Raw genomic sequence first — 21,321 nt, 5'->3', positions numbered from 1 at the left:
ATTCCCAAAGGGCTACTTCTTTACAAAAGCCTCTGAGGATTTTTTTTTCCTTTCTTAATCCATTCCTAAAGCCAGCGATGAATATACGAAATCGGTATTGAATGCAGGATCGAAAAGGGTATCTAATTATAATTATATAGCTGTTTTATGATCGGACCACCTTCTTTTATGATTTTTTTTCTTCTTCAGATATTGGCTATGAAACACTCGCTCCAACAATGTTGAAATCGGGATGAAGAGGGGAAGAGGATATCGAGGAATAATATCGGAGAAAAGGAGAATGCGAGGAGGATCGAGGCATGAATAGCTATACATTCTAATAACAGGGACTGTCTTGACAGAGCCTTACGGCAGTTATTTGCAGCTAGTTTCCCCAATTCATTTCTATTGATTAACATTGTATAAGCTGGTATATTATTTTGTATAAACACGTTTCCATTTTGTGTGTGTTCCCTGTTTTCTATATTGTATATAATATGTATTTATACTTTCATAAAATGTGTTTTTATGGATTTGAATTGAAATAAAACTTGAACTTGAATCATAATAGCCGATCGAGGGGGCGGGGGTATATATGATTTTTTTGTGTGTGTCCAGTTTTTGAGGGAAAATTTCGCAACGACTCAGCCAGCCGCTGAATAAGCCTGGGGGGAGGGGGTCAGGGGCGGATCCACGTAGCGATTATACCGGCCCGGGCGCGAGCTCATGGAAAAATACTGCCATTTTAGCAATACTTGTAAATCACTGGTATCAAATTAAAAATAACCCATGTTTAAATATTATTGTATTGGGGGGGGGGGGTTACTGCCCCCCCCCCCCCCACCAGTGAAAGAGGCGGAGGTGACGGAAGGGACTACCCCAATAAAGCTGTATGATAAGTCTTATATGTAAACCCCTCACAGGTTTTTGAAGTTTTGTTGTGTTACAAAATTACATTCTTTAGCAAAACTACAGCATAAAAACAAGCAATATACTTTTTTCACGCTTCACTTTTACTTTGCCGATATCTAGTGTGCAGTCCGAAGGGTTGTAAATATTTACTAGGTAAATTTGAGTAAGAACTGAGCAGGAAGGGACTTCTTAAAAGAGCAAGCTGAATATTCATTTTTGGAACACTGATCTATTTCTATAACTTTTAATCTTGTTAACATACAGTGTAAACTGTACATACGTGATACCAACAGAATACATATTATTTTTTTACAATATTTACTTGTATATTTTTATATTTTTATACCGAGCGAGAAGATTTTAGCATTTCTATTAGTCTAAACGCTGTACTCTTGGGCCCACCAGAGCCTATTAAAGCGTGTTGCAGCCTTTAGTTAGTATTTGCTATACATTTTGTTGGTGTGCACTTTTTCAAATTATCCATGGTGGACGATCCCCCTCGGAAAATTGAGGGAAGACGTGTACTCCGTCCTTCCCCCGGGATCGCCGCCTCTGACTCGCACATTTCGCTTTCAATTGCAGAACGCTCTCCAAGAGAATAAATTCTCGGAATGTGAGGCATCTCGCAAAAGACATGGGGGAAAAAATGTTTCGTGTGAAAAGCCAGGGATAGTTTTTTGAGCAAAACACAAAATGGGTGGAGCCAACGTCCACACAGGTCATATCGCACCCATGGAGGTTTTGGCCCGAATTCACAAAGGAGGTTTGCAGACAAACCTATGTTTATGTGCGTCATAACAGACAAAGGTTTGTCTAAACCTTGGTCTGAAACGCATCGGAACGCGTCATGAAGCACAATGAACTAGATTTGTCGACAAACCTCCTTTGTAAATTCGGGCCAAAACCTCCATGGGTGCGATATGACCTGTGTGGACGTTGGCTCCACCCATTTTGTGTTTTGCTCAAAAAACTATCCACAAAAAAAGGACTATGTATACCTATCAATATTAATGTTCACATATCAGTCCCTTTTTGGATTGCCCTCCTCCCTTCCCCCCCCCCCCCCCCCAAGAAAAAATATTATCACATTGTTACATGTGTGCACAATATATATTAATGTGTCAACCTTACGAAAGTGGTGTTTTCATAATGATTATTGAACTCCTTTAAATTTATATTTATATGGAAGACTTAAGACAACTGTTTACAGTCCAGAGCATGCCGTGTAGACTAAAATGTGCAATGTTGCTTAATTTCTGAATTCTTTGTTTAAAAAACTTGCTTGCTGTCAATAGTGTATACATTTTTTTTTATACATTTCAAATGTCTAGTCCGGTTAAAAATAGCACGTAATGATTTCATTTTTTGACACGTACTTCACATTGATTTATCTTATCGATAAGCGAAACGATTTGCTTTAGTATCATATAACAAATGTAACAGTAATGACAAGTATGGTTTTCCTGAAAATTGCATTATACAATGTATATTCATCGTTATGGAAAATGTTGTATAATATACAACAATGGGCATTAACATTTTCCAGACCATTGATTTAATTACGTTTGATATTGAAGCTGTTGCCCTTTGTATATACATGGACTTGAAATAATAAGTAGCCTTGAAAGTGTCGCAATAAATCATGAGCTTGAAGTTTAATGGGGTAGGTTTGTTTAATACTGTATAGCCTTTACTCTGTTTTTAATGAGATATATCTCCAATCAAATCAAATTGAGTGATGTTATCGTACAACTTAACAATATCAATCTTCTGTTCTCCTAAATAAGCCTGGGAAACTTGAAAATTGCATTACAATGTGAATTCATTGTCAGTGAAAATGTAAAACAATACACAACAATGGGCAAATAATATTCCAGACCAATGATTTAAGTAAGAAGGCTTACATTTTATATCGAAACTGTTGCCGTTGTATATACATCAGGCGCGGATCCATGCAGGATTTCTTAAGGGGGGGGGGGGGGGGGCAAAATTTGAAATTATGCGAGCCAAATATTGGTTCGTAATGGTGACCAGCAGTGACGTATAATTGGGGGGTGGGTGGGAACAGGGAGGGGCGAGTTTCCCCCTCCCTCCTCCGCGAAACGCGGAAGCTTTGACATTTCAATGAATTATCAGAGAAAGAAGACGATTTGTTGTACCATTCCCAAAAAATAATCCTCGTCTGAATTTAGTTCCCCCCCTCCCGCGCTATATAAGCGGAAGCTTACGTTTAATTAAATCATTAGAGAGAGAAGACGATTCGTTGTGTCGTTATCGACTCTTAATCTTTGTCTGAATTTCATTTTTTTTCTTTGTCTCCTCCCTTTTTTTCCTACGTTCTCTTCCTTCCTTTTGCCCCCCCCCCCCCAATCCTCAAGTTGTTGGCGGGAAAATTGCAACTGATATCCCCCTTTTTTTCTTTTCTTCTTCCTCTTTTTTTCCTTCCCTGTATCTCCTCTTTTCCTTTTTTCTTTCCCTTTCCTTCCTTCTCTTTTATTTTTTGATTGGGGGGGGGGGCAACAGCCTGGGAGGCAAGTCCTTTTGCCCCCCCCCCCGGCCCCCCGATCTACTTTTCCCCTCTTTTCTTTTCTTCTTCCTCTTCTTTATTTCTCTTTTTCTCCTTTTTCCCTTTCCCTTCTTTCCTTCTCTCTCTCTCTCTCTCTCTCTCTCCTTTTTTTCTTTTTTTTTGCGGGGGGGGGGGGGCAAGGCCCGCTCGCCCCCCCCCCCCTGGATCCGCGCCTGGCTTGACGGAGCCTGAGTAACTGGAGGAAGAAGACTGTATGGAGGAGGATGATATTATACAGAGGAGGAAGAGGGGGAGGGTGCGCGGCAGGAAACGAAGAGCTATAGATTGAGGGGGAGGAATTAAAGTGATGGAGAAAAAAGGAGATGAAAAGCAGGAAGATTGGATAAAAAGAGAAGAGGAAGACAGAGGGAGGAAGAGGTGGGTGGAGAAAGAAGGTGGTCGATTTAAAGGAGCTGGTGGAATAAGGGGAAGAAATGGAGACATATTATTGTAAAGCTATATGCGTGAAGCATTTAAAGAAGAAGAAGAAAAGGGGGTAGAGCGCATAGAATCACCACGTATAGTCTTGCCCCCAGCCTATTGCTAGCTGTCTTTTCACCAACAACAACATCCTAAAAATTCTCCCTGTTCATGTCATTTTATATTCTCCCATCTACTGAAATAATAGTTGGTCTATCATTTAAATTAATAATTTGTCCCTCTACTAAATCTATCCTACAGATTTAAATTTGTATTTTTTGTACATAATTTATTTTGACCTCCAAATAATAACGGTACAAAGTAACTCCTTGAGGTATAGCTAACTATAGCTGCGATATTATCACTAAACGTACGTGGCGAAGTCTGGTTTGTCGTGGTAAAATCCCTTCTGTGTGCCGTGTCGTGATGTTAAAATTAATTTAGAACGACATTCTTATTATTGTGTAAGTACTCCTTTCTTAAAACACACGTTCAGCTTTTGAAAATCATAGAAATAAATTATTTAGACGGTTAAACTAAGTGGTCTTTTTTCACATTTGAAAGGTGTAAACACCACCTCCCATTGTACATAGCGAGCGTTACCCGCAGACCACCGGGGCGGTTCCCGGCGTAGCGCTTGCGCTTGGTCGTGTAGGTCGGTAAATGAGCGGCTAGCTTTAAATACTGAGTGAGAAGGATATTAAAGAAGAGAAAGAACTGAGTAAGAAGAGAGCTTGGGTATCTTTAAGCTTTTATCTTAATATTAGAACGAGGTACTCTTTGTATGTGTTTATGGTTAATCATGGAGAAAACTTGTGTGGCACATAAACTAGAAAAGTAGATTCTTGAACTGAAGTCTTTCACTCTTCCTTTGTCATTTTGTGTTGTGATCTTGAACTAGGTGTAAGTTTGGTTTGAATCTGTGACAATTTATTTCTCTTATTACTAGAGCTCAAGATTATCTTTAGAAGAAAACTTTTAAAAAAAGAAGGTTTTTTTAAAAAAGAATCTAAATCTTTTTAGGAGTACATATTTCATCAACGTTGGTCTGCAAATAATTGAAAGATTGATTAGGAATAGCATTTTTACCTTTACTTTCTTCTCTGCAGGAGTTTTAACCTGAAGATGGCAGCTAGCAAACCACCTGGCTTTTCGAGAAAAGAACCATGAGTGCCTTGACACTCCGGCATTATCAACAGCACCTTTAGCTGTGCTGGAAGACACTTCCTTTGTCAAGACAGTGCTCAAGCCCAAGAGCTGACGACTTCTTGGGGGTGTCCTGAAGAATGTGATTGGCCTAAGGAGTCTATCATACTGAGTATGGTGAAGGGTTTGGACTGGTTCAGGAACAAGTGGATGCTGCTGAAAGAGATCATGGCTCGCAACCCGGAACTCCTGAGTCTCTTCTTCGCCCTTGTTCTCTCTGGTATCGTCTCCCACTTGGACAATCCCAAAGGGTAGGTTGCTCCTTTCTAGAAACACGACTTAGGAATGGTTTAATGGCAGCCATTGATAATGTTCTAAAAACATAAAAGATATAAAAATGTGCCAATCTCTTGCCTCATTCAAACGTAAATACAAGCAACATCTAATGAAGGAATTTCCATCTTATGTTTAATTTCGCCTGTACATACTTGTTTATTTAATACCCACTCTTTCTTTTCTCTTTACTTAGTATAATCATCTGCGGCCATTATAGCCCAGCATGTGAAAGGCCAATGGCCTCTGATGGCTCCTCCATATTCTTTGTATTGTTTATATATTTGCTTATATGTATAATGTATTGTTGAATGTATTGTTTACGAGAATTGGAAATAATTGAAATGAAATAAAATGAAAAAAATGAAATGAATAACCATTCACTGAATGAAATCATCTTCATTAAAGAACCAGTTTACAGAATGTAGTAAGTTCACTTTCTGTTAGTCCCCAATGAAGCCAATTTCAGGTAACTCTATTGTATGCTGTTTATCATTTTATCCATGAGATCATATTGGCCTGCAATGATTTTGTCCTAGACCTTCTTGATAGATTTGGCTATATTTCACCAGAAACTGTGTTTACAATTTTTTTTCCTTAGCTCAAAGGTTAAGTTTTACTTCATACCTTTTCAAAGGTCAATTCTAGTCCTAAAGTTGACTTTCTAATGATCAATATTGCAAGGATCCACAAATTCCATATCCATTTTGTTTTGCCATCGTGAAACAGGAGCAAGGCAACACCCTATGTCATACCCATCCCTCCTAAGATATTTGACCATGAATCCCCCGTCATTGAGTTCACCACTGGAGACATGACGGCAGTCCGGAATGTGATAGCATCAACCGGAGCCGAAGTGTGGATCATCATGTATTATGCACACTGGGACGCCTACTCGCTGGAGACGGCCAAGGAGTTTGAAAGGACCGCCGAGAAGATGTCCGATCAGGTTAGTCTCACAAGGATGTACATGTAGGTCTTTGTATACAGTCAAACCTGTCTACAGCGACCGCCCAAGGGAAACACAAAAAGTGGTCTTTGTAGACAGGTTCCTTTAGTGCATGTTTCAATGAGAAACCATTTTCAAGGGAAACAAAAAATGTGCTTGTTGTAGACAGGTGGTCACTAAAGCAGGTTTGACTGTACATGTAGGTCTTTGTATACACCCTATCCTGTCTTGGCAGCCACATCTATATAAAGGCCACCTGTCTATAGTGGTCAGCTACATTTATACCTTCCTCTAGAAGGAACTTCCGTTGAAGAACCTGTCAAGAAAAGGTCACCTGTCTACAGTGGCCACTTTCTCTGTTTCTTTTGGGTGGCCTCAAGAGACAGGTGTGACTGTACTTTAGTAGAGGGTAGTTCTGGTAATAAAATCATGTTGGAATGACATTTGATGTGCATTTTTTGTTTGATTTATGTGTATTTAAAAGGCCATGTAATAATGATTTTGAAATTTAGAATTTTACAAAAATTTGCTAATTTGAATCTTTCACTCTGTAAAATTGACACAACCAGAAATTATATTGTCTCAAGCAGCTACAGTGATGCACAGGCAAATGCCTATATAAAGTACCATGAAAATACAACATTAATGAATACATTGGTATTTTAAACCCCTCTCACACAGAAGAATTCATAGGTTGCAGGCTACATAAAAAAGGCATTTAGAAGTCCTACAATTCCTCATAAATTTGTTAATTACATATCAGGATACAAAGGGCAACAAACAAATCTTGCAAAATAAGACTGAAAGCATCATTATAATTGGTAAGACATGCCAGATGTAGATCATAAATATAGCATGAAGCACAAATCTGTATTAATTGTAACTGGGCATCACATTGCTATCATGAAGAATTGTTTTCGATTCATCCTCTTATTGCAGGTGCTGTTCATGGCAGTGAACTGCTGGTACCCCTACGGGGCCTGCAGGCACAAGGTGACCGTCCCTTACTTCCCCATCCTCTTCACCCATCGAGACAGCCGGGAGGGCATCCAGTACACCGGACTCCAGAGGGCGCCAGAGATGGTCGACCACCTGAAGAGGGTCTGCTCCCCCTTGAAGGTGGTCCAGGACCTGGAGTCTTTGAGACTGCTCAGAGCACAGCATGATGTGAGTGACATGGGAGGATTTGTCTGGGCCCTGTTTCATAAAACTTGATATCAATAACAAGTTACAGTAACTGTTATAAGCTACTGAAATCATGGCATCTGATTGGCTGAGAGCAAATTTATCATAGAAACTAAGCATTTGTTATAGATAAAAAGTTTTATGAAACGGGCCCCTGGTTCTGGAAAGCATAGTTGTGAGAGGTAGTAGACTACAACAACAAATACTATTACTACTACTTCTACTACTACAAAGACTTCTACTACTACCATACATGCCAACTGTTCAGATTAAAGAGGAACATTCCTCTTTTTGGGAGAAGATAATTATCATTTTAATGCAGGTGTTCCTCTTCCTGTACAAATTTTTTCTGTAGTATTGAATAGGAGAGTTAGGATTGTTCCTCTTTTTTTAAAAAATAGCATAATTTGTACAGATTTCTGATTTTCAAATGTTGGCATGTATGCTACTACAAATGATGATGATGATGACGATAATGATGATAATGCTAATGACATACTATTTACACCTGAGTGGAGAGTGGTGAATGTGAATTAACATGTTGCCAAAGGACGTTAGTGCTGAGTTACTGTTGAGAGTCGATGAGTTAATGAACCCCACATCCAGAGGCATATCACGACGACTTACATCCTGGACTGTTATACCCAGACAACCTCACTTGAAAACTTCTACCTAGGAATCTTAAACTTATGACAATCCCTCACAATGACCTCCTAATAACATACCTGTATTAAAGATAAAGCTGAGTTCTGGTCATGCGATTGCATTGTGAAAAAACCATTGTGGAATTGATCTGAAAAGGTTTTTCATTTAGCACATAAGTACTTGTGTGCACTGCAAGGTTCTGGAATCATAAAAATGATAAGAAATTTGGCGCAGTCTTGGTAAAGTACAAGCACTGTGCACAGAAAGATGTATATTTTGCATGCCATATTTAACAATATTAAGGCAATTGAAGAGCCATGCTTTACAGGCAACATTTTGTATCTGATGTTCTTCTACACTTGCATAATACAATGATAACGCTCATAAATTAATATGTTTCACCTCTTCCCAGAATTCAACCTTCTCTTTAACTTTCTGACTGACTTTTACCATGGGGTCAGTATAGTGCGGGGATCTTATAGTGTAATTATTGCAATTAAATAATAGCACAAGAGATAAAACCTCATATGCACACTAATCACATAAGGCATATAATTTGAAAGTTGAAAAGAATATCACGCCCATCAGTTAAAAATAACACTTTCATTCATGCATGCTGGTAATGTTATTTTTTGGATCCTCACAAACAGTTTTCCTCTCTGATTCTTTCAGGCTGTAGCACTTGCCTATTTCAGCTTCGAGGGCACACTTGCACCCCAGGGCCTAGCCTCGTACCAGTGGGCTGCTATGCAACACCTAGAAAAAGACCCTGTCCAACCCACACCCTTTGCCATCATCACAAACAAACAGCTGGCACGCACTCTAGGCCTCACCAACTCCATGAACATCACTCTGCTCAGAAACTTCAATGTATCTTTGGTAAGTCGGTTGGAATGTCATGATATTGTAACGTACAGTCAAACCTGTCTAAAGCGACCACCCAAGGGAAACACAAAAAGTAGCCTTTGTAGACAGGTTTCTTTAGAACCTGTTCAATGAGAAACCATTTTCAAGGGAAACAAAAAATGTGGTCCTTGTAGACAGGTGGTCACTAAAGCAGGTTTGACTGTATTACAATGAGACCTGCTCTAGAAGTTGCGTGTATAAAAGGGCACATGTCTACAGGTTTGTTCACATATGTCGCATTAACACTCCATTATTTATGATATCTCGTGTACAATTATGGAGAAATGAAAGCTGAGAAATGAAGAAAAAAAAAGCCACATCGACCATGCTCATACTATGCGCTTCTATACTTTTGCCAAGGCGAGTTATAATGCCAGGGAATATTTTTTCGGCAAGTTATTGTAAATTTCTCAGTATTTTGCAGGTCTGAATAACCAAAGTACTGCATGCGTAACACTTCGCTCCTAGAAGCCAATTTCACTCGAAGTTGTATTGTACCAGACCTCAGGAATAACTACAGTCAAACCTGCTTTAGCGACCACCTGTATAGAAAGACCACCTGTCTACAAAGAACTCATTTTTTGTTTCCCTGAAAAGGGTTTCTCATTAAAACATGTACTAAAGGAACCTGTACATAAAGACCAATTTTCTTGCCATCCTAGGGTAGTCTTTAAAGACAGGTCTCGATGTATAATGTAATGTCACTAAAGTAATTCATCTACTTACTCTATGCGTACACATGCACACGATATGGGTACCACCTCAATTCCTTTTTGAGTACCGGTACTTCTGCCATATGGCTGTTATTAGGCCATATGATCAATATGATTATTGGATTTATATTACAGTCACTGATTAACAAGGAGAGTCTTTTAAACAGGTTTAGCAAATATGTTAGCCAATGTATCTAGATTAGGTATTCATCCTCAGTTACCTAGTCCCTCAGATAAGAAAAAAGACTTTGAGTTCCAGAGAGCTTACCATATTCTTGCTTTTAGCTCAGGGAAAGCCAAACAGTGTGTCAATATTATATTTTGGTTTAGCAGTTTAGATTAATCTAGCAGTGTTCAAAGTTTTCAAAAGGTCTAAATGAATCAGCTTTTCCTCCTCAAGTTGTCATCAATTATTTGTATTTTCCACACTTCCATAGTTTAAAAAGACAAAAATTTATATCAAATGAACCAGTGTAAATAAAACTTTTAAAATTCTACAAGGAGTTGCCAATTTGTATGGGAATAGATTGATTATAATTTTCATTCTGAGTTGCCAATTTAGAGACTTTTTAATGATTAACTTCAATTAAAGCGCTCTTATTGATGAAGGACGCAATGTGTTGCAACATAAACGGACTGGAAATGCACTTTCTAATCATGAACAACATAAAGTCAGAGCATTCTGGAAGAAAAGATAAAAATAAATTGGAACTCAAAGTTGACCTTTATAGATCTAATGAGTTCTAGTTCATTGTACTTATCATCACATGAAATCCAAACTTTTATAGCCTTTGAAGTATTGAATAATTCTGCACACTTTCATTTCATTATTGCTTTGATTCTGTGTTGCTCTATCTACTTTTCCAGTATTACCCTTCCTCTAGAGAGTTCAAAGCAAAGCCTATCGTTGAGTTTGTGACTACTCATAGAGAATCGGTGAGTATGAATCAGCCAAGATGATATCTATTGTTATGGTAATCTCTTCATTTTTCAACAGGGATAGTATTCTTAAAGCGCTAATCACCATATCAGATGGTATAGAAAATATGAATTCATTACGGCCCATGAACATATAGGACTGCATAAAAATGGACAGTCGCCCATGTACAGTTTTCATAAGGTGCCAAGACACCTTCCCTCAGATATCTGTGATTTTCATTGTTAAAAGCAGGGATGCCATTTTTGAGGCAATAGCCTGAATTCAGGCCCTGGCCAGTTATTTTCAGACCATAGTTTAGGCTTTTTTGTGTACAAATAGCTCATTCTAGGTGATTTTCAGGCCCTCTGATCAATTCTAACTGGCATCCCTGTAAAACGACACTAGTAATTCTATGCTGCCATGACTTTGTTTATATTCAACTAAACTGTTGAAAAAGGAATGTAAATTCTATAGAATGTAAAACCTATAGAGTGCTGGATGCTCATGATTTAAGAGTTCTGCAGGCGATGAGGAAGACAGTGTTAAGTGATGGCATCAATCTGGCATTCCTTTGACAAATGTATACAAAGCACTTCAGAAATTGTCAACGGAACATCAAAATATCTTGCACATTTATCAGTTGAGAAATTTTGAGACCATATTCGATATATTGCATTTCCATCTCCCGGCAACCAGCAGTACAAATTACCATCTTTATCAAATTTGTCCTCAATGTCTTGATGTCATTTTGCAGATGGTGCAGTGGATCGCCCCTCCTGGTCTGAAGAGTACCATCTTGTCTTCCCACATCTTCACCAGACCCACCATCATCGTATTCACCCCGCACCGGCACGATCAAGTGTTTGCCAATCACTTTATGATGGTAAGAATGAAAGAGGGCAACTCATTAGGTGCCCGCAAGAGGGCTGTAAGAGATATGTGTGTTGTCAATGACGGTAATGGCCTTCTTGCAGGCAGCCAACGAACTGCAGAATACCCCACCTTAGTAACTTTAACCCTAATGTTGACCCTATTTAACCATGTTCCAAAGTCGTAACTTAACATTATCCCTAACCCTCATCACGCAGCCAACAAACTGCAGAATACCCCCATTTTGCAAGTAACTTGAACCCTAATGCTGAGCCTATTTAAAAAAAAGACCTGTTCCTAAGGCATAACTTAACCTTACCCTTATCCCTAACCCTAATACTAATGAATTGTAACCCTAATTATAGCCCTAGTCCTACCCTTACCCCGACTCTCTTTCTATCACTATCCCTACCCCTAATGCCTCAGTCACACCTTTGCGTATTTTGCTTGCGTATTGCTGCGTATTTATGGCAAGCCGTTTTAACATTTATTCCTATTTCATGATATCAAGAAATGAATTCTTGATATCAAAAATTCAAATTCTTGATATCAAGAATTACCATTGCTTTACTACAGAAAATCATTTCTTGATATTAAGAATTCATTTCTTGATATCAAGCAATGGGAATCAATTTTAAAACGACTTGCCATACATACGCAGCTATACACGAGCCAATTACGCAAAGGTGTGACTGAGGCATAAGAGGTAGGGCAGTAGAGTATATTTATGATGCAGCTGTGGTATATAAAACCAATCATATCATTATTATCAGAAGGTGATGAATGATGCATTAATTTGTTCTTGTCCCCATACAGTTACGTGAAGCTACCTTGGAGTACTACAACTGTGCCAACAGCTCCTACATCCTCACACTGCAGAAGGCCATCAGGGAGGAGCGCAAAAAATATGCCTCTCAATCTTCAGACCCTGGTTCTTCTCGTGTAACCACACCCAATGAAGAGTGCATGGATGATGTTTCATCTAGAGAAAGCGACTGTTGTCAAACCCTCGCCTCCAGAGGGCGTATCGAGTCCATCTCGCGAGCCAGGGGTAACGTTTGTGAGATCTGCGAGACGTTCAGCCAGCCTCTTCAGCCGTCCAGCGACCCCTGTACCTATCTGACGTTAAGCTCGGGCTCGTCGTTGCTTATGGACGTCACCAACGGCGTGACTGCTTCGAGCAACGCGTGCCTGTACCTGAGCAACTTCTACAGCCCCTTCAGCCACTATCGCCTCTGCTGCCAGGATGTTGACCTCCTGACCTGTGACCTTTGCCCCACATTCCACTCTTCGGTGCACAAACATTCCCTTTCCAGTGGATCAATGCATTCTCACGGCACCAGAACTTTTGAAAGTCACCTTGCTCCCGAGCATAAAGCGTGCGATTGCTCCAAAAAATATCAACGTCTTTCAGGGGATCCTCTCGATTCCTTCACCGTTGTTGACTCCCAAACTGCATCCTCCTCAGAAGATGATGATAAACAATCCTGTCACACAAAATCTTCCAGGACTACAGTATATAACAATCAGGAAAATGAATTTGATGCTACTTCAGAAAGTCTTCAGAAAAAATTTGAACATCTTGGATGCAGAACAAATAGAACGTTAGTTTTCCGTGCAATGAGGTCTGAATATTTTTGGCAGATGGCAGATCGGCTAGGAATTAAACCGCAATCTCAACATAAAAATTCAAGTGTTGGGGTAGCCATCATAGATATACAGGTATGTTAGACTGTCCTATGAAATTGTTCTGATGAAGGTATATAACATGTGGTCTCCTATGTGCAAATGTGATTTATGATTTTCAGTTGATATCATACTGTATGATTTACAATGAGTTTATGTCAGCTTGATTAACTGGGCAAGCAACCAACCTACTGCATGATATACGATCATAGATTACGTAAGCCATTTTTGTCTCAAAGTGCATTTTATTGAACAGATTTCAAACTTGGCTTTGGTATACTATTCAGAACACATCCTCGGGTAATAATGTTGCTACCCTGCAAGCAGTAGACAGCAATTTGAATCCTGCTGTTTTTATTTTAATGTTCTGTCTTGTCAAGAGATGTTTATTTCGTGCAATCTTTAGCACAGGAAGAACATTGAAGTAACACAAAATAATAAACATGATCATCAGAAGTGGATACAGGACTTTGCAAAAAAGGGGGGGGGGGGGGAAGGGGAGTACATTTCTCAATAAAAATTTGGTATGCACGAAAGAACTAAAAAGGGGTTATTACATTTGTTGGTGCTAATTCACTCAAAAATCTCTCCGACACCCCTCAAAAATATTGAAAAGAAAAGGAGTATCAGATCTTCCATGTCCCTTTTGGGGTCTAAAGTTGGAAATGGGTGAAACAAGAACACAACTAAGGGGGAGGTGGCACATTTTCCTAATATTTACTTGAGGAAGTTGAGGTATACAACTTGACCCAAATTCACAAAGGAGGTTTAACTTAACCCATGGTTTAAACCCTCATTTATATAACCCATGGTTTAAAAATTAGCGCATAATAAGCTTACCTTGCCTTGGGCGCGTCTAATATTGGACCTCTGACTGTGTCACGCTTATTTTGCGCAAATTTTAGACCATAGGTTATGTAAATGAAGATTAAAACCCTGGGTTAAATTTAAACCTCCTTTGTGAATTCCGGCCCTTTGGTTTGAAAAGGTGATGGTACTGACCTGTCCCCCCCCCCCTGACTTGCAGTGAAAATTATGAATGATGTTATATCAACCGTATTACCTTCCTCCGCAGAGTGAAACCCACCATATCCTTCCATTGGACGAATCAGGATTGTCCCTGCAACTCCTGAAGCAGTTCATCGTCAACTACACCGAATCTCTCCTTTCCAGACACAGACATTCTACCTCCCCGTCCAGTACTTCAACATCCAACTCAAGGTGCACTAAGGCATCAGACAGTATATGCATCACAGAGGTTGCAGACGATACGTATGAAGATATGGTACTAAACACTGCCAAGGTAATAATGGATGTATCCCTTGTGTTTTTATTTATATTTCTGTTGTTTTTATGGGTGGGGATTTGCTTATGTGGTTTGTCGGTCAAGGTCAAAATCGCACATGAAAGAAAAATTGCTTGTAATCTGAAAGATCAAATCATGAATAAGAAAATTCTAAATCATACTCCATAATAGATCATCCAAAATATCAAATATTACATGTGCTCTATGAAATACAACTGCATTGTTACTTGTTAGGAAATGTATGAAATAATTATTCTCTATCACTGTCTAAATTTTGAAATTATAGGGGTGTGTAGTGAAATGTTGAAGTCTGATTGAACCGTGAATATCGTTTTCCTGTTAGTGTCAACAGGCTTGAGTGTCATACCCTGGCTATTACGTGTCACCGGACTGTGGATCATAAGGTTTGCGGTTCAAGCCCCCCCCGCGGCACTAATGTCCTTGGCAAGACATTAATCTACATTTGTCAATAAGTTCCAAAGCTCTATGGAAGCGCAAAGGGACGTTGTATAATGTGATATGCGCTATACAAGAACTTAATATTATTATTATTATGAGCTAACAAGTCCAATTGATCTTATTTTCACAGGATGTCTTGCTGCTGTACTATGCCCCATGGTGTGGAGCTTGCCTCAGAATCCAACACCTCTACCTTCAACTTGCCTCCCTCTTCAGGTCACATGACAGCCTTCGGATCGCCAGAATCAACGGTGACCTAAACGACCTTCACTGGCACCTCCTGACCCCAGCGTATCCCACAATCCTCTTCTTTCCCGGCCGCGATAAAGCGAGGAGTGTCAGGTTTCCCGAAGAAAGTGCAATCACGCTTCCAAATCTGGTTGATTTTGTGTTGAAGCATAGTAGGTAGAAGCTATTTTAATATATGGGTGAACTGTTAGTTTTTTAAGCAATATACAGCATTCTTTTGAGGGCATTCTGTTATCTCTTTTCTTGATATCACTTATCCAGTAATTTAGAGTTATTCAAATAGAGATAATCATTGAAGAGACATAAGTCCATCACTGTCATCTCTTTTGTTTAGTTTTTTACATTTTAAAGATGTGAGTAACCCTGAATTACTTGGGAATTCCTCTGTATCATTGATTTGTGATGCTGCATGTACAAAATTATATTAGGAAAAATAGAGATTTTTTTTCCTTTGCTGAGACATATACTGATGAAGATTTATTTTGGCTGGGAAATTATAAGGCTGACAAGCAATAAAGTTAGTCTTTATTATAATGACTTATTAAAAAACGTCCCTTGTAGCTTGTGATCAGTAATAAATTATCTATACTAAGATACACTGATCAAATATTATATATATTTTCTGTAAAGATACATGGCATCTTTCTGAATCCATATACCATGCCTTCTGATAGAGCTAGATAAGAATAATAATATAAACATTTTCATTACAAATCTTAAATGTTGAGATAAAGCTTTGCCAAATGCTGTTTTGTTGACCAGACTGCACCTTTATTAATTGAAGACAAGTTGACAGAGTTAGAGTTTTTCTGTGACAGACTAATTGTCATTTCTTTTCCCCCAAATGTACCCCCTTTCCCCTAAATGTAACAGTTTCATCATATATCTGACAATATTGATATTTTATTGTAGCTGCTCAAATAAATTATTCCTTGCCGGTATGCCAAACTTTGTGACCTAATAAAACTGCTGGATCTAAAGCATACATGTTCTGTTCTTCATGATATATTTATAAACAGGATATATTATTTTGTGACAGATTATCAAGTTAGCCACATTTTAGATACAGACATTGGCTAATTGTTGGGTATACTTTGACATATACACTTCTTTAAATTGAGATCTCACTACATGATAATTGTACTTCCTTTTAGCCTTAACCCTTATTTTAATACAAATCTAGAATGATTTGTTTTTTGTATTCATAGCATCTCTGCAATGGTAATGTGAGAAGTTGAATCTAGTACATCAAACATTTCTTTGCATAGCATTGAATTGTGAAGGAAATGTGAATGTTGTGCAATTAAAGTTGTACAAAACTCCACACTTGCTTAAATAATGTGTGCCTTGCAAAAAGGGTGTTAGTGGAGGCTGTTGAAGGTTGTACACTTTCCATAACAATGTGTACATCCCACATTACCCAACACTGTTCAATCTGTACACCATCTAAATGTTAACAGTAATAACTAATCAGTTCTATGTTTAATTCATCCTTTCACTACAAACTAAGAAATGTAGAAATTTGATAAAATTTGTGCTTGTGCCCTTCTGCCGGGCACACAATGATGTATGATTTAGTACTAAGACCAAACTGTATGTTATATTGTTCGTTTGGAGCCAGAAGGGTGTTAACTCCCATACTTTATCACAGAGTTTATGCCCATTTGGCTCCATACAGGCAAAATTATTTTTGTAATTAACCAGCCTTTTGAAAAAAATCAAGATCTGTATGTATATATTGTATGTCTGATTTTTTGATTATTTTTTTGTTATTGAATTTTCTCAAAGGGATTAAAGATATGATTCTTTTTGAATATATATATTTTTCTTGCCAGCTTAATTCTAAATAAGTCAATGAATTGAGGCTAATGAAATTGTTTATTATCATGACATCATGCTCTTAGACCATACAGATACATCAAGGAAACTACATTTTCTCAAATTTGGTGATAATGGCCAACAGTTAGGCAACAAAAGAATACAGTTTGTTGTAATATTTGAAAGTGATTGCAGACTGGGAGCCTGCGCATAAGCTTTGTGGTTCACCGATAAGACTACCAAATTTACACTTGCTCTTCTTGTTTCTGTGGAGAGTCACCATTCCTCTCCTAACTTAAAAGTGTACATGAAATTGCTATTTCTTTTTTGAATATGGGGTCGGGCTAACTCGGCTAAAAGACAACTCGGCCCAGGTTTAGGGTTAGGGTAAAATGAAAACAACAAAAAATGACAAAAAATGACCGTTCTTGCAGATGGGCCGAGTTGTCTTTGAGCCGAGCTAGTGACAGTTTTTGTTATAAGCTAGGGAAATCCTTGCTTCTGATTGGTTATTAGCAGATTTGTCACTGATTTTTCTCATTTGTCATTGAAAATAGGCTTTGTGAAACGAGTCCCTGATCTGGCAGCAATTGCTCTGCATTCAGTATCATTTAATAACCAAATTCTGAACTTCAGCCCTGGACCAAATACTAGAAATATCACTAACCTCAAAATAAGTGCAACCATAACCCTAATGCTATATATTTTATGAAATAAAGACTGGAGCAATTGTCGCCAGAGCAAATATTGGGGAACCGATTTTAGAGATATTCATACCAAGATGTGCATAGAATTTCTTTAAATTTTGATTGATTATATTCCCCTGCTAGATGTTCATCATTCTTAAAACTTTCAGGCTACATTGTAATTTTGAAAAATAATAGGGACCAATTCATCTCTATGACTGTCAAAATGTAAATTAAAACTGATGGGAAAGATTTGAAATGATTAATTAAGGTTTGTTTGACGTAGTTTAGTTCTTAGGAATGTCCAAGACCTCATTGTCAGATATTTGTGTTGCTAGGGAACATCCTTAGGAAGTATTTGTTCTTGATCACATATATATATATATATATATATATATATATTATATATTGTTGTCATTAAAGTATATTGTCAGAGTAGGTTATACTTCTCTTGGATCATGATATTTTCATGTAAATGTTGTTTCAATCATGCTATTGTAATTGATAGGAGAAATTACAATGTATAACTATTATAAGTATTTGCTTGCCCCTGTACATCCCACCCTCGTCACACACTTCAAAAGCAGAATATAATTTGTCAGGAACCATTACACCCTTTTTTGTGGAAAATGATAAAATTCTGCTCAAGTGCTAAAAAAGCATTATTGCTACAATTGCATTCTTTTATTTTCCAAGTGCATTTCCCAATAGCACTTGGGACAAAATCACCACCATGTAATATTTTACCCATCCCAATGTGTTTCATTGCTTATCTTATGTGTTTGCTTGATATCACAACGATTGTGTTATCTAGAGCATTTAATAGTTCTTGGTAGTTTACATGGATTTCTAGTCCTTAGTTATATTGACTGACATGAATTGATATAACGAATTGCAAATCTTTATGATATGGGGCTTAGAACTGATTGCAATGTATATACATGCATGACTTTGGCTAATAGTCTTTGGGGGTGTTTCACAAAGAGACCTAAGTTGAAATTATCTCTAAGTTGGACTTGACAATTATGGAAAGCCTTTAGCATCTATGAAAATATTTTGTGAAAGTTATATAAAATGTTGATTAAAATCATTCATATCTTCTAATATCAAGGAGATTTCATGTGCTTGATGTGGAATTTATGAAAAAAAATCTATAATACTTGAATTTTTGCTTTTAAATATATTTACAAATGGCTCTCCATCATGTTCAAGTCCAACTTAGAGTTAAGTTCGACTTAGGTTCTTTGTGAAATACCCCCCTTGATAATTATTTTGATGATTATCAAATGGGATACATGTCTAGTAATTTATGACGACCCAGTGGTGTCGGATATCCCACTGCTGCCACCATGATGAGTTTGAGGGTCTTAGTAATGGTAGATAACTCACGATAATATAGAGTGGGCAGTCAGGTTTGTTATGGTAAACATGTTATTTACCGGTATTCAACTACCACAGATACCGAATATTCGAAAATATCACATATCGTAACAGACCATGGTAATTTATTATGCACAAGAGGGTGTTATAATGTATTGACAAATTATGAATTTTATATATAAAAGAGAAGACTGAATAAATATATGAACATTGCATTTTGTGGCAAAGCTATGGTTTTATTTTCTTGTAATCAGTGTGTAGCATCAGATATTCGCTCTTCATTATGCCGGTGTTGATCATTTGATAGCTTACAATACGTTTAAAGATGAAGTTGAGTTCTGGTCATGCGATTACCTTGTGAAAGAAACGGTGTGGAATCGACCAGAAAAGGTTGATCATCTAGCATATAAGAATTTGTGTGTATTGCAAGGTTCTGGAATCATCAAAATGATAAGAAATTTGGCCAAGTCTTGGTAAAGTTACAAAAACTGTACACTGAAAGATGTATATGGGACTACACGAACACGTGGCGTAAACTTTTTCTCAGTATTTTAGTGTGCTTTACATGGATTGGTAGCACTCCACTATCAAAGATATCTTCATATCGAGTGTTGGCAAGAATGCAGAATTATTTCCTTTTTCTTTCGTCGGACTCTAGTTTTGCTTTCATGCTGATAGGCATTTCTGGTGGTGGGGGGCGGGGCATGAGGAAGTAGATCTTGAAGGAATCGTAGATAAACCACTGCAGTGCTGTCAGGGTACCTATCATGGCAACTCTCGGTACAAACCCTTTCCAAAGGCCAGACATACCAAGAGATCTGGCTGCTTGGACCATGGTACTTCCCGCATCCTGGTTCAGCTTAGACACAATGGAATCTGCAGGATGGGACACCAGGACGCAGAAGACTCCAGCTATGTAGCCTCCAACGAAGGTCACCACCAGTTGCTGAGGCTTGCTGCAATCGTCGCGGGGCTTGGACAGGACGTACTTATAAAGGGCTTCCACAGTGCGCTCAAAGCAGGCAAACTTCATCATGGTGTAAGGGATTTGGCGGAACCAGAGCGGTGGCAGACCTTTGTAGAAGCTATGGAAGCCTTCCTGGGCCCACATCTTTGGCAGTGCTTCTCTCAGGGTCCTTGCAAAGCCTGGTTGTGTCTGCATCCTGACCTTGGCAGCTTCCATTGGACTCAGGGCGATGTCTGCAAAGAACTCTGCACTGGCACTTGCAGCTAGGTAGACAGAGGTGCGATACTTGTAAGACCACTCCTCTCCCAGGATGGCACAGTATTTGATCTTGAAGAACTCGTACAGCCCAAACTTGTGCATGCCCTGGAGAGAGTAGCCAATTGCTGTTGGTGCCCAGCCAATCGCGAGACCTCGGATGCCATCATTAGCAATGGTCACCCTGAACCCGTTTAAGGTATTCTTGTACGTTGCAGGATCAACCTGTATCCTGCACTTGACGACATCCAGTGGTACCATCCCAGTGTGGGTGATTCCACAGCTCATTATTCCTGCCAGTCCACACATGGCAAGGTACTTGTTGGATCCAAACTGTATTCCTGACTGAAGAGCATCTGTGGATGCTGCAAGAAGCCGTTTTGGGTACAGGTCTCCATTTTTCCTTGATCTGCAGGTGTACCTCCTTTTCACTTTAGGTTCCTGCAGACTTTTCTCTGCTGTTGTAGGATCAATACTCTTAATATAGTCACCCATGGTGCTCTTAATTTCCTGGATGTAAATGCACAACTAGTTAAGAGGACCAGTTTAAAGAATAAGTGTGTTTCCGTTCGTCAGTATATACCTTCAAAAGTTATATTCAGCAGGATGGTACCACGCATGTCGCTATCTGGAGACTGGCGTACGAACTGCATGCCAGAGCTAATTGTCAAAAAGGCTTGGAACTTTCAACAAATGCTATTCAAAATGTCAAAGATATAGAACACAGCGTTATTGTCGTCCCAAAGTGATCTTGTAATAGTCTATATAGATAAAACATTTGCGGTGTTAATGGGCACTCCTCTTCTGGCTCTAGTTTGATAATAATTACTAGCGCAACGCTGATGCAATCATAATGTCAATGTTTCACGAAGTGTGTATACTAGCTGTATGAGTTATGATATTGGAAGCTCCGAAACCTAAAATGTAAACAATTGCGGTCAACACTTGACCCGATGCTCGATCCGTGCTCGA

At 38.6% G+C, this 21,321-nt stretch overlaps 2 protein-coding genes across 2 annotated transcripts; one reads left to right on the top strand and one right to left on the bottom strand.

Annotated features, from left to right (window-relative positions):
• The first annotated feature begins 4,017 nt into the window (after window positions 1–4,017).
• Window positions 4,018–19,342, top strand: LOC100888501 (thioredoxin domain-containing protein 11). The gene is made up of 10 exons (XM_003725729.3): window positions 4,018–4,341; window positions 4,987–5,334; window positions 6,086–6,305; window positions 7,245–7,472; window positions 8,808–9,014; window positions 10,622–10,690; window positions 11,428–11,556; window positions 12,360–13,265; window positions 14,305–14,532; window positions 15,125–19,342. The coding sequence occupies exons 2-10, from the start codon at window positions 5,198–5,200 to the stop codon at window positions 15,401–15,403; spliced, it is 2,403 nt and encodes an 800-aa protein (XP_003725777.2). The 5' UTR covers window positions 4,018–4,341; window positions 4,987–5,197; the 3' UTR covers window positions 15,404–19,342.
• A 278-nt stretch (window positions 19,343–19,620) lies between these two features.
• Window positions 19,621–20,920, bottom strand: LOC584512 (phosphate carrier protein, mitochondrial-like). The gene has a single exon (XM_030984726.1). It carries the CDS (start codon window positions 20,842–20,844, stop codon window positions 19,756–19,758), a length of 1,089 nt encoding a protein of 362 aa, XP_030840586.1. The 5' UTR covers window positions 20,845–20,920; the 3' UTR covers window positions 19,621–19,755.
• Window positions 20,921–21,321: the final 401 nt, after the last annotated feature.

Source organism: Strongylocentrotus purpuratus, unplaced genomic scaffold (genome assembly GCF_000002235.5).
Source record: "Strongylocentrotus purpuratus isolate Spur 01 unplaced genomic scaffold, Spur_5.0 spur5_scaffold_14, whole genome shotgun sequence".
NCBI classification, from domain to species: Eukaryota; Metazoa; Echinodermata; class Echinoidea; order Camarodonta; family Strongylocentrotidae; genus Strongylocentrotus; species Strongylocentrotus purpuratus.
The sequence above is the reverse complement of the archived record's forward strand: the minus strand, read 5'-3'. Positions and strand labels throughout refer to the sequence as shown.